General features: G+C 36.9%; 1 protein-coding gene across 5 annotated transcripts in view; it reads left to right on the top strand.

The window, feature by feature from the left end:
• The window catches only part of srpk2 (SRSF protein kinase 2), an 83107-nt gene that overhangs the window by 39388 nt on the left and 26140 nt on the right, over positions 1–17579 (top strand). For all 5 annotated transcript variants that reach the window (XM_046858669.1, XM_046858668.1, XM_046858665.1 and 2 more), the window contains one exon: positions 16805–16965. In XM_046858669.1, the coding sequence (XP_046714625.1) occupies positions 16805–16965 (161 nt within the window). The remainder of the gene's footprint in view (positions 1–16804; positions 16966–17579) is intronic.

The raw sequence follows: 17579 nt of genomic DNA, 5'->3' as shown, positions 1-17579 counted from the left end.
AATAATGTGGATTTTGAACAAATAAGTTTTCTTTTTAGAATTTAATTTCTGATCTGAGAAACACTCAAAAGCAACTGAGAAAAACTGTAATATTGAAAACAAAAAAATATGGTTAGAATATGGTTTCTGAGCATACACAAAAAATAAAGAAATGCTCACTCTCTATAGTTATTTGTGCAAATGATAAATAATATAATACAAACTAAAGCAATATATTCAGTGGTCATGGACAATCTAGTACAAAGTGTGGGGCTGGGTGGGGTTGCTCAGGGTCGTTCTACCATGAGTGTCTGAATATTTTGTGCATGGCCTAAAGTTGTAAGAAGAGGATATGTGTCAGACTTCTATTTACTGTCACACTCTTGTTGCTTTTATAAAGCATGTAGCGATCCAGAATCTTTGATGAAGCCACTGATGTATTATGCGCTCAGGTGGATTAGTTATTTAAGATCAGGGTTGTTCAAGAGTACCAAAAAAGTAAAAGTACTAAATAACCCATAAATAGGTATGCAAAGGGGTGAATAATTTTGATAACTTTCTGGAAACTTTCTATGGGAAATTCATCTGGGGATTTTAGGGAAATTTGAAAATATTCCAAGTCAAAAACTTGGACCGGAATTTATGGGAATTAATTAGAAATTTGAGGAAATGTAAATAAACTGTATCATACACATACATAAATGTAAACATTTTGTTTGGTCGTAATATGACATCATTATTTTTTTACAACTACATTTAAGTTCTCTGTTACCTGTAATTTTGTAAATTCCCAGTTTATTCCCATTAATTCATGTTAATTCCCATGGAAAGTTTCCAGTCTTGAAAGTTCCTGGAATTTTGCAACTCTACCCATAAATAAGTTAAATAATAAGATAGCAAGAAACTATAAAATAGGGGTGTTGTAAAATATTTTACATTTTGAGCAAAAGATAGTTGTAAACATAGTAATTTCATCATTAGTTTTTTATTTTCAAAACAAAGAAAACAAATGAACACAGCGTACACAGAGCTTTTTGTGTATGTGTCTCTTTGTGTGTGTGTGTGTGTGTGTGTGTGTGTGTGTGTGTGTGTGTGTGTGTATTTGCATGCAGAGACACTAAATAGTCGCATGTGCCTCGTATGAGCGTGTGCACTTCTACAGAGACAAAGACGAAATGGATGCAGAGATGTCACTTAGGTGTGAGATGGTCATGTGAGAGGTAGATTCTTGGCCCCACCCGCACTCTGTAAAGCACCCTGAGAGACGCTGGGGAAAGTGTGAGGGAACCGGAACAGGACAGAACGAAAAACAGGACATAACGTTCTCTTCTTGTGTCTGTGTTAGTATGAATCGCAGTGTTTCTCACTCTAACAAGACCCTGGACTTAGCACTCAGCGCTCTCCGGCTTCGCCACCGAGCCGTCAAACACAGGTAGAATAAGTGTGTGTGTGTGTGTGTTTGTGTGTAGTGTAGTGTAGTATAGTGTAGTGTATTGTAGTGTTGTCTCAAGGACCTCTAGATTTTAGACTTTAAAGAGGATACTTATTCTCAAATTAAATGACAGGATTAACAAGTTGATTTGTCTGGACTACAAGGAAGTGGTTATTGATTATTGATCAGGTACAGCTCATATGCCCAATGTTAGCACATCTGGAGGTAATGTCTATGTACTAAAATTAAACTATCAGTGGAGAATAACTGACTCATTTAAGTTTCTGTAAGATTTATGGGGAAATCATGGCAGTGAAGTCAGTGTCACTGTTCTCACTGTACTCAATCTGAAGTGCTGATGTGATACGGTTTCCTATGGTGCATTGCTTAATACTATGATGAGCAGGTCTATGAATACCAAGGGTTCACACCAGTGGTGGACAGTAACAAGGTGAATGTAATTCGTTACTGTACTTTTCTTTTGGGGAGACTTTTACTTTAATTTCACTAAATTTCAAAGCCAAATATCTTATTTTTTTAATCAACTACATTTAGCAAAATCAGTCATTTCTTTTAGTAATAAGTGAATAAAATCTTAACTGGTCAAACACACAGCAGACCACCAATCAGAGTAGAGCTTACACTCGTTTTGTTTGCTGCTTGGTGGTGTCTATTTATCACCAACATGCAGTTCAGCATCAGTTCAACAGCAAGCATAACATTTTGAGAGGAATAAATAATGGAAGAAACTCCTGATTTTAACTTGCCACAAGTATTTGAAAAGAAGGTTTTGGGCTCATGATAATTTTTATAAATATTAATCAGTGTTTTACTCATTAATATAATTTTATTAACAGATCGGTGTGCTGAGAGTAACTAAACTTTTCACATAAACCAAGTTGATAAAGCAAAGATTCTTGTGACAGAAATGATAATACGATCATTAGTCGTAATAAATCATAGTACTTTGGATAATTAAGTCCATTTGAAGGCAAATCCTTTTGTACTTTTACTCAAGTAAAAGTTTAAAGGTAGTACTTTTACTGGTCAAATTTTACCGAGTTTATCGTTACTTTAACTCAACTACATGCTTTGTGTACATTGAACCACTGGTTCACACTAATGCAATATAAATTGAGTATTTAAAATTGCACCTAGTGAAGGTGACAATATTAAGAAAATATTTAGAATGAAAAATGTTGACAAAAGTGTCTTTGCACATGCTATAATATAGTATAGGAAACCAATGGGGACCAATTGTTCCACTTTCTATGGGATTTCTATACTTTTGTACAGTAGTGTTGCTGGATCTCTAGTAATTATGATAGGTGGTGGTAGCTAGTGGGGGTAGGTGGGGAGATGGTAGCTTTGTGGTTCAGAAGATCGTGAGTTCAAATCGTAGCCACACCAGGCTGCCACTCCTGGCCCTCTGAGCATGGCCCTTAACCCCAAAGATGCTTAATTGTATGTTTATAAGGGTGTCTGCCAAATGCTGTAAATGTAAATGATAGATTTGGACAATATAGCATTTAAAATCCCATCCATACTACATACAATATTTGATCTTCATTAGAAGAGCTTGTTTTAGCTGCTTGGTCACACATGTTACACTTTATCATTAGTAAGTTACATAGCCAGAACATGCACTATATGGACACAAGTTTGTGGACAACTGAATATAACATTCGTATATGCCTTTTGAACATCTCATTCTGCATTAGTCGCTATTTGCCGTTATAATAACATCCACTCTTCTGGGAAGATGTTTTACTAGATTTTGGAGTGTGCTTGTAGAATTTTGCTCATTCAGCTACAAAGGCATTAGTAAAATCAGGTACTGATGTAGGGTGAGGAGGAACGTTCAAATTAATTCCAAAGGTGTTTAATAGGATTGAGGTCAGAGTTCTTTAGCAGGTCAATCAAGATCTTCTGGTTACAACTAAGGGAAAATTTAAAGCTGCTACAGTAAATCCATGTTCTACTAGCAAATAATAGTACGAGCAAACGGAGATACGAGCGACCTTGCTCGCAAAATTTTATCCTATTTCACAAGCAAATTTTAAAGGCACGAGCAAACCCATGCTGCCGGTTCCCCGTTTTTGGCCAAGGGTAGCATCAGTCGCTTAGTTGATGACATGTTGCTCGGTCGCTCTCATTGTTCAGTGCAGCAAAAACGTAACTTTTTTTAGTGTTATATTTTTATTTCACTAGAAATCTTGAAAAATGTCTCCCAAGAAAATCAGTGATGGTGCTGTGAAAACGAAAGTAAATAGAATTACCAGTGAAACCAAGAAGGTTACGAGCGTGGTGCGTGTCTCACACTCGCAATCAACCACTACCACTTGAGTAAGTGTTAAATTATTTTTACATTATGGTAATTTGCGGTGTATTTGTTTGTTAAAATAGGCTACAAATACTTTTTTAATGGAGAAATAAGCGATCGAATGAGGTCTCGGAACGGATTAAATCACTTTTACATTCATTCTTATGGGGAAAATCAGTTCGAACGTACAAGCAAATGGACCTACAAACAATTTTCAAGAACAAATTATGCTCGTCCAACGAGGTTTTACTGTACCTCCAATGTCATTGTATACAATTGTATGCCTTAATCTTTCTGCTAACAGTTTGAGAATCATGCATTATTCCATCATGTATTGTTCCAATAGAATGAGGAAGAATTAGCACGATGTGGCATGAGTGTTGGTACCAGACGGGCTGGCCTCAGTATTTCTTGAGCTGTTGATCTCCTAAGATTTTCACATGCAGCAGTCTCCAATTCAATCACCTTAGGGATTATGGTAGAACAGGAGATTCACAACCTGAAAGTGCTCTAGAAAAGAAAGGCCCTAAACAGTATTAGTATAGTGTTTCTAATAAAGTGCTCAGTGAGTATACATAGTACCTGGGGTGATTTCTATTGGTCATTTTTATAGAAGTTGAAAAACCTTGTAATCCTTCCAGATGTAAAATATTTGGATTAAAACTTTAATAATAAATATGGGAAACTAGTCCTGAAAAAGACTTGAAATACGTTCCAAAGGAAATGCATTTCTATTGTTTTTTTGGACCATTGTAACGGTAAGGTAAAGTCTGATCATGACTTTCATTGAAATCATGCCAATTTGCAACCCTACTATTGTAGCACCATGTACAAAGTAGTTTATTTAATAATATGAATATATTTAGAGCCTGATGTAGTTTTAATATTTAATATGTATATGATCATTATGCTGTTTTATGCTTATAGGAATGAAGAGTGTTTTGCTGTGCAGGGAAAACATGCATAACAAACAAGCTGATAACACTGATTGTGCTTTGCTCGACCTGAGAAGAAAGCTATTTCCTCCTGTTATCACTTGAAACACAACATTTAGCTCTTTTGTGAATGCAAATGTGTGCGTTTGAACTCTTCCTGTAAAGGTCATGTGCTGTGGGGGATGGGTGAGTGTCCCAGCAGCACTGTGTGTGTGTGTGTGCGTGTGTGTGTGTGTGTGTGTGTGTGTGTGTGTGTGCACGTGTGTGTGTGTGCGCACACGCATGTGTTTTTCTGCACATAGAATAAGCGGGTGCCTGTTAAGATTGCTGGCGTAAGATTGCCGGATGCAGACTGGCAAGCCTTTTCCTGATGCAAATTTCATTCTGCACCGAGCACTGGGGTTGCATGACAAGAAGAAATCACTCTATTATGAGTTGTTTTTTGTCACACTTGATAAAACGGTAAAAGAATGACCCGTGTTATTTTCCCTAAGCTATTTATGTTTGTTGGGCCACCATAAATCGAAACAGCTACAAAAACATTCATCTGCAGTGGCTGCCGTTGGTTGGGATTCAATAAAACATTCAGTGATTTATCAGAGTCTTATTGATTACTTCCGTGTTTGTGTGTGTGTGTGTGTGTGTGTGTGTGTGTGTGTGTGTGTGAAAGAGTGTTATACATGTCAGGAGCAAGTAGAGCAATAAAGGGCAGTGTAGTGTGCAGTTATATCTATGTCATGTCTAGAGGGGAACAATGGAGGCTGTAAATTCAGTCCAGTTTTGTGACTAGATCCGACCTTGAGTTCTGTAGCTGCTGGTATCCAGTGTTGCCAGTTGTTCGAAATCTGCCCCCCTAGTTTTATGCTAAAGGTGGAACGAGATGCACGATTCAAGATTCAAATATTTTGGTGTCTTGATACGATATATTTCTTAATATGTATTAAGCATTAAGTGAATGTCTTTAGATTTTTTTTCGAAACGTCTTCAGTTTTTTAAAGGTGTGATCGCTGGCTTTCATTCTATCCATATAGGGCATGCACTTTATAGTTGATTGAAGCCCAAGATGAACTGATGAAACAAGTTGAAACAGGAGTGATTCTTGCCCGGTTGGAATGAAAGCCTACAGCCCTTCGTGGACAAGATTGATGACCCGTGTGTTATAACATTTAACGCTATAATTGAAACGAGATCCAAGTCAGAGTCTTAGGAGCATATAGCAAAACAAACACTGTGCACTAGAATGGAATGGAATTAAGCATCGCTAATTGAATGTTAATTTTTTTTGGCCAATTGCTAGGACAGGTTTATGAATCTTGCATCATGTGATAAGAGTCTCATATGTGTGGGTAAGGACTACCCAGTCGCCAACATGATTCCTTTTGATCACATTAGCCTGGATGGCTGTCTGAATGCAGCTGTGTTTTGCTGAGGGTAACTGTTTTATGAACTTATACGTTAGTACACTGTCAAACAGGATGCTTAGGAAAAGCACCTGTAGCATCTTCTAAGTTTGTAAGTCAGTAATAATGACTGAATTTAAGTTTCAGAGCACCTTAATTTGAACAGTATAGTATGACACACTTTTAACTATGCATATTAGGGATGTGCATCTCCATATCTGACGCTGATGCGGTTCGCTCCTCGTTGTCTAGCCTCTGATGCAATACATTAAAGATACATGCGAAGCAGCTACCGATGCAATGCAATAGGATTCCCCTATTACGATGCAATGAGATCCGATTTCGACTGGATTCAACACAGCACAATTCAATGCAATACAATGAAAAAAATATAATGCTATGCAATTCAATATGGTACAGATCTTTTGCTTTTATATTTTTGGTTTAGACAGACAGCAAATCAGTGCCTTCTGACTTTTAAGAAATGGCCCTTTTACAAACAATCCTTTCTGTCTCCAGAAAGATGCAGCTCTACCTCTACCATGTTAATCTATATTCTTTGTAACTCTCAGAACATGCCTCGGTCTCCAGTGGTGCTGAGAGAATGTGTTACAGAAAACGTTTAGTGAGGAGAAATTAATCTACATATAAAATATTGGTCACAAATTATTGTTTACTTTCTAAATAATAATGGTATCAGAATCAGGTTTATTGGCCAAATGTGTTGACACACACAAGGAATTTGGTTCCAGATGTTGTTGCCTATCAAAGTACAGACATAAATAACAATAGTGCATCAACTAATATTTATATACAACCCGAAATCCGGAAATGTTGGGACGTTTTTTAAATTGGAATAAAATAAAAAGCTAAAAGACTTTCAAATTACATGAGCAAATATTTGATTCACAATAGAACATAGAGAACATAAATGTTTAAACTGAGAGATTTTACACTTTTATGTGCAAAATGAGAAAATGTAATGTCTGCTACAGTTCTCAAAAAAGCTGGGGGCATGTTTACCATGGTGTGGCATCTCTTCTTTTCAAAACAGTTTGAAGAGGTCTGGGCATTGAGCTTATGAGTTTTTGGAGTTTTGCTGTTGGAATGTGCTCCCATTCTTACCTGATATAGGTTTCCAGCTGCTGATGAGTTGGTGGTCGTCTTTGGCGTATTTTCCGTTTATTGGTGCACCAAATGTTCTCTGTAAAGTAGGTGAAATATCTGGACTGCAGGCAGGCCAATTCAGCATCCGGACTCTTCTATTATGAAGTCATGCCTTTGTAATAGCTGCAGTACGTGGTTTTGCATTGTCCTGCAGAAATACACAAAGATGTCCCTGAAATAGTCGTCTGGAGGGGAGCATATGTTGCTCTAAAACCTTTATATACCTTTTAGCATTCATAGTGCCCTCCAAAACACGCGAGCTGCCTATACCCAGAGGACACGCCATCCTTGATTTTTAGCAAGGACTTCCTTTTGGCATGATAGAGCTTTAGTTGGCATCTGCAGATGGCACGGCGGATGTTTACCGACAGTGGTTTCTGGAAGTATTCCTGGGCCATTTAATAATTTCCACGTCACAGTCATGTCGGTGAGTGATGCAGTGTCGTCTGAGAGCCGATGACCACGGGCATCAACAAAGCTCTTCGGCCTTGTCCCTTACGCACTGAGATTTCTCTAGTCTCTCTGAATTTTTTATTGATGGTATGTGCTGTAGATGATAAGATTTGTAAGACCTTTGCAATTTGACGGTGAGTAACATTGTTTTTAAAGCATTCCACAATCTTTTTATGCATTAGTTCACAGATTGGTGAGCCTCTGCCTAGCTTTTCTTCTGGTAGGCTCAGGCTCTCTAAGATGTCCCTTTTATAGCTAATCATGTTACAGTCCTGATGTCGATTAACTTGATTACCGGTAATTGCTAGATGTTTTTCCAGCTGAATATTTTTCAAAAAAATAAAAAATAAAAGCCAATTTTTTTTAGACCTGTAGCAGGCATCAAATTTGAAACAAGCTCATTTTTTGCATAAAAGTGTATAATTTCTCAGTTTAAACATTTCTTATGTTCTCTATGTTCTATTGTGAATAAAATAAGTCTGGAATTAAAAATGTCCCAACATTTCCTGTATTCGGGTTGTGGGAATAAGTCATTTTTTGACTATGCGAATATGTTAAACGCGATGCTTTGCGATACAAATGCCAAACGCCTGTATATTTGGTACATCATGTGCCTATGGTGCAGAGCCAATATTAAACAGCAGGGGCAGTATTGTGAAATGTTGCATGCAAATATCGTGCATTAAATGTACTATGGCCTACTTGCAGACAGTGCTGTTCTGTTTACATTCATCATTAAGACAGAAATTTGTCATTCAGGCTTCTAAAACTATGATTCCTCTAATTGTATATGATCATTTATTTGTGTATGTGTAATAAAGCAAACAGTTTGTAGCATTTTCTCCAGCAAGGAGCCTTGCAAGTATATTTACATATATATTTATTACTCAAAGACTGAAATATCTGCATATATATAAGGTTGCAGACATTTCATTTTTTGAGTATTAAAACTAACCTACTGCTATATTACAGTTTATGTCTGAATCTTATAAAAAAACTTTTTTAAATCAGATAAAAAAATTCTTATTTATTTAGAAATCTGTTTGATGGGTTAAAACTTTTGGATGAAAGAAGAAAAATCTCTACTTGATATCAGGCTCATAACAACAATCATAATGACAGCAGAAATGTTTTCAAGACAAAGGAGCACAAAGGAAACCAGACAGTTGTGTGATGTGTGGATTCCCACGAGCCTCAGGATGTCGATCTCAATCCTCCAGGTGTGCATAATGTTTGCAGGTGAAGATGTCATTAGATAAAGATGTTTATTAAAGGGACAGCGTATGTAGGACGTTTTGGAGACAAGGTGAGGGAGGCGAGATTGAAATGGTTTGGACATGTGCAGAGGAGGGACATGGGGTATATCGGTAGGAGAATGCTGAGGATGGAGCCACCAGGAAGGAGGAAAAGAGGAAGACCAAGGAGGAGGTTTATGGATGTGGTGAAGGAAGACATGCAGGTAGTTGGTTTAAAAAGAGGCAGATGTGAAAGACAGAGTAGTTTGAAAACGAATAATCCGCTGTGGCGACCAATAATGGGAGCAGCCGAAAGAAGAAGAAGAAGAAGACATACACATTAATACAGAGTACAACTTGTAGTAAAATGCTTTTAATTTCTGTCCAACATGTATATGTATATAAATATAAATATATATATATATATATATATATATATATATATATATATATATATATATATATATATATATATATATATATGTATATGTATATAAATATAGAATATAAAAATTACAATCAAATACAAATATGAAGTATAAAAATATAAAGTATAAGTATAAAAGCGTACTATACTATAAAATATATAAAAAAAAGACAGAAATGGACAGAAAAATACTAATGTGGCTTAGACGTGCGTCTAAATTAGCCATTGATTTGCCTAGATTTGTTTGTGTGCGTGTTTGTGTGAGAGTGTTTGTGTTAACGTGTGACATTGAGAAAAGAAGGTGGTAACACAAGAGAGCAGACGGAAATATCCCCAAGACGCAACTTTGCACTTTGGCACACGCCGACACACAAATTCCCACATTCGTAAAGAGAGATAGAGGGTGAGTCAGCGTGTGCTCTGTCAAAGAATGCCTGGACGTAGGGGCAATGAAAGTGAGAGTGGCAGAATGAATCAGATAAAAAAAAGAAGAAAGAAGTGGAGGAGAGATGACAACTGTGTCCAAAGTAGGATTACTTAAGACAAGTTTGTATAGCCAAGGACAGCAGGCTTTTCGCAAAGAGTTTCAGAACATTCTCGAATACTAAGAGTTGATTCATAGGTGCGACTGACTCATTTATATAAGCGCTAAACTTGGATAAAGGCCAGGGTCTGAAATGAATACCTGCCACCTACCAAATACAGATCAATCATTATTCATAGCACTGCAAATCACAATCGGTTTGACCTTTTAGTGGACACAGTACAATTATGAATGCTGGTTGTGTAACCTTAAGTCAGTCCTGTTGGCCATAGCTATATAAGAGACAATAGGTCACTTATATAAGATTTGATGTTTCATTAAGCAAAACTGACTTAGACCTGAATGGTAAATCATTTGCTAGTATATATGATATACTGTTTTTATTTATATTAGTCCTGACATTTTGAATTTCAGTGTCATGGAAAAAAACTCATCCATTGATAAAAGATTTTGAGAACCAAGTTATGTCCAAAGTTACTTTGTTATTTATGCAGGAGAAAATTGTTATCTTGTTAATTGAGGTCTACAGCTAAACTTTGTTTTTCCTTCACTCTGATATGTAATACAATTTAACCTAAAATCAATTTTTTATAATTTTATATAAAAATGTATGAATAACCAGATTACATTGAAATAAACCTTAATTGGAATCAAATATTGCCATCTTATCCCTTAGTAATAGTCTTAATAATCAGTAAAGATCACATGTCCTGGTCATTCAGATTCATTTAACAGTATGACTTCAGGCTCATACAATAGCACATTATCCAGCACATCTTATTATTTTAAATCTAAATCTAATTTTACACAGTACACAGTCAGTTGTGTACAAAACCGAATGCACAAATCTTTATTTTATTATGGTTTTATACCTGTACAGATGGACCCTGTGTTACGATGGTTCAACTTTCGATCTTTCAATCTTACAATGACGATAGTGATACAACAAAATTGTACAAATATTTAAAAATTTTCGCAACAAGCAGCAGCGTACGATGTACGATACGTTGGACGTGCAGCTGGGATGAGCGTATATCTCACCCTGTGAGATGCCCCAATCTCGCTAGCGGTCAACGGAGTAAAGTTGTTTCAGTGTGTACTTTATTCTGTTTCAAACAGCAATTTTAGTGATAAAAGCGTGTCTTCCAAGTGCCCAAGTACGTTTCCTGCTTGTAGTGAGTAAAGAAGAGGAAAGCCATCAGTTTGGAGCAGAAATTGAAAATTATAAATCAGCATGAAGCAGGAAAGACTGTCACAGTCCTAGCACCCTCTTTGACTTACGATATTTTTAATTTATGATTGGGTAGTCGTAACGTATCTCCATTGTAAGTACAGGCAGTACAAATTCTGGTTTATACAGTGCACTGTGCTGGAAAGAGAACATGTACATAGTTTGATGGAAAACCTTACCAGGCATTTATCTCCTATACTTAAAAAAAGTAAGATAAGCCATGTTTCAGAGTGAAGATGCTCTGATCTTTTGTGTGGGGGAAAAAAATATTGTGCATAAATGTGCATTTTTTTGTAGAAAATACATTTCATGTGCCTAAATACCTGCTGTCACGTGCATGTGGTGTTAATGTGTACGGCAGCAGATAGAAACCCCGAGGAGAACGCTGTGGTAGTAACATTCTCGATCCTCCAGCTACTGCACATCAAACATTCTCTTGTTTTCGGGAAGAATTTTCTTAAGTCTAACTTTCCCTCTGGTTAAAGTCCTAAAATTCTGTTATCATCATAACCACTCTGTGCAACTTAGGAGATGTTCCTATCTCATGCACCTTCAATTAAGGCTCGTGCTGTTTTTCGGCGCTCATCACCGAAATGTGCTTTGAATTGTGGAAACTATGTCTTCATTTACACAGCAGGATGGAGAGCTTGGAGCTAATTTTGCATGATCCAGCACATCTTTTTGGCCTCATTCCACTTAAAAGCTTCTGTGTTTTTCAAATAGTAATTATTGTGTAATACACGAGACAGCAAAACAGCCATGAATTGGTAAAACACACACACACGCACGCGCGCGTAAACCTATGCCCAGTTCCGGTCCTGGTTTGGCAGTAGTATATACTGTCCTTGGTTTCAAGAAGCTGTTCCTATTTTAAAAAGATCTCCCTCAGTCTTTCACTTTCTGTTTCTCTTTTTTCTCAGTCTCTCTCTCTCTCTCTCTCTCTCTCTCTCTCTCTCTCTCTCTGTCTATACCTCCATTTTCCAAACATACTCCACAGACAGGTGAGAATACAGCAAAGTGTCTTTTGCAAAAATAATTGCATGCAAACTGTTCACAGAAAGACGTCTGTTATCTCGATCATTGACACAGTGTCCGATTAATACACTCCACTCCTGCTCGCTGTCTCTTTCTCTCCTCTTCATCCTCATCCTCAGTGCACATCTGCATGGAAAATTGGATCATTTTATTGACTTAGTTCTTTGTAACTTGTTCATCAAAATAAAATAAATATTTTTTTTTGTCATTTAGTAACTAAAAAAAAAAAAAAAAGAATCAACAGAATGAACAAAACTTTAGTTCATTCTGTTCCTGTGATCAGAAATAAAATAATTTTTTCATACACAAACTTTGACTATAGTTTGAATAATTGATACGTGTGTATACAACTGCATAGTGATTAAAAATATCAAAGAGGGAAACTACTCAATTCTGTTTCCTGTACATAACCTGCAGAGATTTCACAATGCTTTGCTTATGCGCAACCAGTAAAAGATGGACGAATCGCTCTTTAAGACGACTCGTTCTTGAAAGAATCATCACTAATCTACAGCAGTGATCATAATTGCGATTCCCGAATACTACTTACCGCAGAACACAAGTGTGTGTCCACATGTGCAGCCTGTCTAAGCAGGCAAGGGCTTTTAGAATGTGACGCTGAGCTTCTGAATGTCTTTGCATGGTGCAAATGGACAAGCTGTGTGCGTGCGTGCGTGCGTGCGTGTGTGTGTGTGTGTGTGTGTGTGTGTGTGTGTGTGTGTGAAAGAGAGAGGTGACTAGCGCAGAGTGATAACAAGCACCTAGTGATGATACCAAATGGGTATAATAAAAATGTTGTCTTGTATGGACCTGCCTATGGACACACACACACACACACACACATTAACCACAGACCTTTCTTGACATGTTAGCTTCACGTTTCATGCTTCACCTCGTACCACCCTGAGGCAGGCTTCTAAAGCGTCATTGCACCTAAGCACTCAGCCCCTTTTCTGTAGTTTGCCTGGAAGGTTGTTTCACTTTTTTTTTTCATCTCTACTGAACCATGACATTGCCATTATTTTTAATAACCTTTTTTTTAATTGAAGTATCCTAAATTTTTGCTCTGATGCCACTTTTTTACTATTAACTATTCCTATGCTTTACTACTGTATATGCACCTTGGTGTGCAGCTGATTATGTCTGTTGTGGAGATATCAGAACTGGGATGTCTGCAGTCAAATATCTGTGGCCCTTTGTATGTATGTGTGTGTGTGTGTGTGTGTGTGTGTGTGTGTGTGTGTGTGTGTGTGTGTGTGTGTGTGTGTGAGAGAGAGAGAGAGAGAGAGAGAGAGAGAGAATAATCTGAAATTGTTAAACATGTGGAATGTTAAGATAGTTATAATTATGTCTCCCATGGCAACGTGTGTGTGTGTGTGTGTGTGTGTGTGTGTGTGTGTGTGTGTGTGTGTGAACTAAGCTGTGTATTGGTTTACATGTATATCCCAGTACAAATCTGTATATTATATTATATTATATTATATATTATATAGTGGCATATTATATTAGGTTAGCCATGCACATTTTCAACACCCTCAATTAGTGAAACCAATTTGTCTGTAAATTAGTTCTGAACTATTCGCCTTTTTCATATTTATAAAGTGTCTGGAAGTGGCATCTTCACTTTTTGCTATTTATTTTGAGGTCTAACTGTGTTTAGATTTTTAAATGAAAATAATTTTTTTAATGATCCAGTTAGTAACTCAGGAAACATCAGCCGTGTCCCTTTTCACCTTACAACAATATGGCTGCCCAGATTCAGTGTTCAACTGAATTTCCCTTTTGCATTTTTCTTTTACTTTTCTTCTGTTGTGAAAAGTTGTTTTACAGCCTTATAAGTTCAGATCTACATTGCAACTATGCAGATTTCAGACTTTCTTCTATAATGATATTAATACACTGTAACATACACTATATAAACCAAAGTTTATGGTCACCTGAACATAAAATTTTTATGATTTTTTAAACATCCCATTCCACATCCTATCTGCTTTTAAAATAGATCTGCAATGCTGCGCTTCTGGGCATATGCTTCACTATATTTTGGAGTATAGTTGTGGAGATTTGTGCTCATTCAGACACAAGGGTGTTAGTTAAAGTCAGGTTTTGATGTTGGTGAGGTGAGGAGGCCTGGGGTGCAGTCATTAGTGGAGGTCAGAGCTCTTCTGTATATCAGGTCACACAAGATCTTCCATTCAAATCCACATAAACCATATCTTTATGGAGATTGTGTTGTGCACAGGGGCATTGTCATGCTGGAACAGGTTTGAGTCTCCTAGTTTTAGTGAAGGAAAAGTGTAATGCTACCACGTTAAAAGACGTCCAATACAATTGTGTGCTTTTAACTTTTCTGTTTGAGGATGAAACACATGTGACTGGAAAAGTTAGGGATACTAATATGTTTGTTTAATAATCATCAAGATGTATTTTGTTATTTCTTTACAGATAATGTTCATGTAGCCCTTTTCAGTATGTTAATCAAATTCAGAGACTAGGTTTACAAATATAAACTTCCATGTATCCATTTTTTCCTGACGCTGAAATGCTGGAACGCTTTTATATTTGGAGCTCTGAACAATTCCTGACTACTGAGTCCAATGGATTGAGTTTTTGAATTTAAGTCTCAGAACTATAGTGTAATGCACAAAGTTTTCTGTTGCATAAAATAACAAAAAAAAAATACTAAGAGGAATGAAATAGAAATCGGGTGCATTCATGTGAAAAAGCGAGATTGTAATATTAGTAATTATTAAAATATGTTAGCTATAATTCTGTATTCCTACTGCACAGGCACATCTAACTTATAAATGCTTTAGCGAACACATAACTCGCTGCTGTCAGTGCGGATGTGTCCAACAATATTGTTGCATTTGTGTATTTACATGTACTATGTATATTCATGTGTATGTGTGTGCCTGAGTCTGTGTGTGTGTGTGTGTGTGTGTGTGTGTGTGTGTGTGTGTGTGTGTGTTTGTGTGCGAGAATACTGCTGGAATGTCAGTTATGAGTGTCAGTGCGACTCCGGTTCTTTGTGTTTGGTTTTGATTATTAACCCTATATTGGCCAGATTTGCCTGGCTTGTTTCCATAGCAACCCACTGGCAGGCATTCTGTCATTCTCTTTGACCTCATCTGGATCACCAAAGACTGGCTGTGTTAGTGTGTGTTTGCACAATGAATGTGTCATTACACAGAGTACTTTACCATGTTACTAGAAACATCTGAGCACCTGCACAGTTCTTGCTGTCATCCAATCAACCAATCAGGTGGCAGCAGACGATTGTTTAAAAGTATATAAAATCATGCAGATACGATTCAAATCGCAGAACTGCTGCTTATTGGATGTTGATTTATTTTCTATGTAAAGACTGTGTGCACATTCCAAGAAATGAATCTGAAATATTCAAACCAACGAACATGCCAACGAACACATTTAATTAACTGAACATTAATTAAAGCTCTTGAAATGTATCTTCATGCATCTTTGCACTGTGCTACTCTCATGATAATTTAATTGGATAATCATGTGAGTGAGCAGGTGTACAGGTATTCATATTGAACTAGCCGCTGAATCTGGTATATTGTTATAATGTTCCAATGTTATGTTCTACACTATAGTCAAATTATGACACCCAACTTCTCTACACTTGCCAATCACATAAACAGAGGAAAGAGTAATAAAATATTCTACTCAATTAAGAGTAATTTAGAGTAACTTAAATAACTTAAGAGTAACTTAAGTACAAGTAAAGTTACCAGTCTAAAAATCTACTCAAATAAAAATAAAAAGTAGCTTCTTAAAAAGGGTGGGGTGGAGGATTCTACTGTAGTTTCCTTAAGGACAAGGCGATATACATCTCAAGCTGTTTTTTTTTTAATTGAAGGAATACCTTAACAAATTAAAATGCAAAAAAGGCTTGAGTCTGATGTGAATTCAATACTTTTGCAGGAAAAAACCCTCCTGTTACAATGTTATATATAATAATGAGAGAAATCGCAAATGCAGATTCAGAATGGTAACAGATTTGATGGCCTTTTGCTTTTGGCTGGTTGAGTTTAGCAGTAGTTTCCAGGGCGCGTTTTTTCCTTGCGTTATTTATTTATTTATTTTTTACTCAGTATTGGACACGATTTTAAAGTTAAAGTACAATACTTCAAACAAAACATACTGAAGTAAAAGTAAAATTAAAGATTTTAAAAACTAATTAAAAAAGTGGAAGAACACTACTCAATTACAGTAACTCAAGGAAATATAATTTTTTTAACTTTCCACCTTCACACATGAACGAAGGTGCCACAGACCCTCTCCTCCAATCCAATATAAGGATGTTTATTTTTCACACCACTAGCTCTCAATTACAGTACATCTCATCGATACGTTCTCTAAAAACTCATCTGTAAACAGTATTATGGGAATGCTTTCAGCAGGGGACAGACTTTATATCACTATGGAAAACATGTTGCATCCATAGGCCACGCCCTCAGCCAAACTCAACATAGTGTGACTTCTAAATAGTTTAAAGTATGAAGTTGTTCCCAAAGATGAGGTCACTCACAACACACCAGTGCTGTATTTTCCCGGTCGCTGGAGCACCAGTAGACTGTTTAAATGCTAAATGGGTTGTCTTTTTCCTTCTCTGACAGGCCTGAGACGCAGCAGAAAGTCCCAACCACTCCCCCTCCTCCCCCCCCTCCTCCACCACCACCACCACCCCAACCAGAGCCAGTAGCACCCCCGGAGCCAGAGGAAGAGATTTTGGGCTCTGACGATGAAGAACAAGAGGATCCGGCAGACTACTGCAAAGGTCCCAGCAAAGTCTCTACGTTCTGCTATCTCTCTCTCTATCTCTATCTCTATCTCTTTCTATCTTTTGCTCTCACTTGCAGAACTACTGAAATTGAATTTGGTAAATGATAGCTGCATACAGTACAGAGATACTGATAATGTCTCTTATCCTTTCAGGATTACACCGTCTATATATTATATATTTATCATACACCTGACACCTGGTGCTTTTTCTTTTGTAACTGTCTCATATAAATGAAGTGATTTGCTTAGAAAGTGCTTAGAAAATGAATTAGATAATTAGAAAAGTCAAATGTCAAAATGTATCATGAATCTATATCTTGATACACTGATCAGGCATAACCGTATGAGATTATAACATTATGACCAGTGAAGTGAATAACACTGATTATCTTTTCATCATGGCTCCTGTTAGTGGGTCGGATATTATTAGTCAAGTCAAGAAGCTTTTATTGTCATTTATACCATTTATAGCTGACGCAGTACACAGTGAAACGAGATAACGTTCCTCTAGAACCCTGGTGCTACATTAAACAACATAAAGCTACAACACACAACATAAAGTTACATAACAGAACACAGAGCAAAGGACTAAACTAAGTGTCCTCCCCA

This window comes from Silurus meridionalis, chromosome 10 (genome assembly GCF_014805685.1).
Source record: "Silurus meridionalis isolate SWU-2019-XX chromosome 10, ASM1480568v1, whole genome shotgun sequence".
In the NCBI taxonomy this organism is placed as follows: domain Eukaryota; kingdom Metazoa; phylum Chordata; class Actinopteri; order Siluriformes; family Siluridae; genus Silurus; species Silurus meridionalis.
Note: the sequence above shows the minus strand (reverse complement) of the source record. Positions and strands in the feature narration are given on the sequence as shown.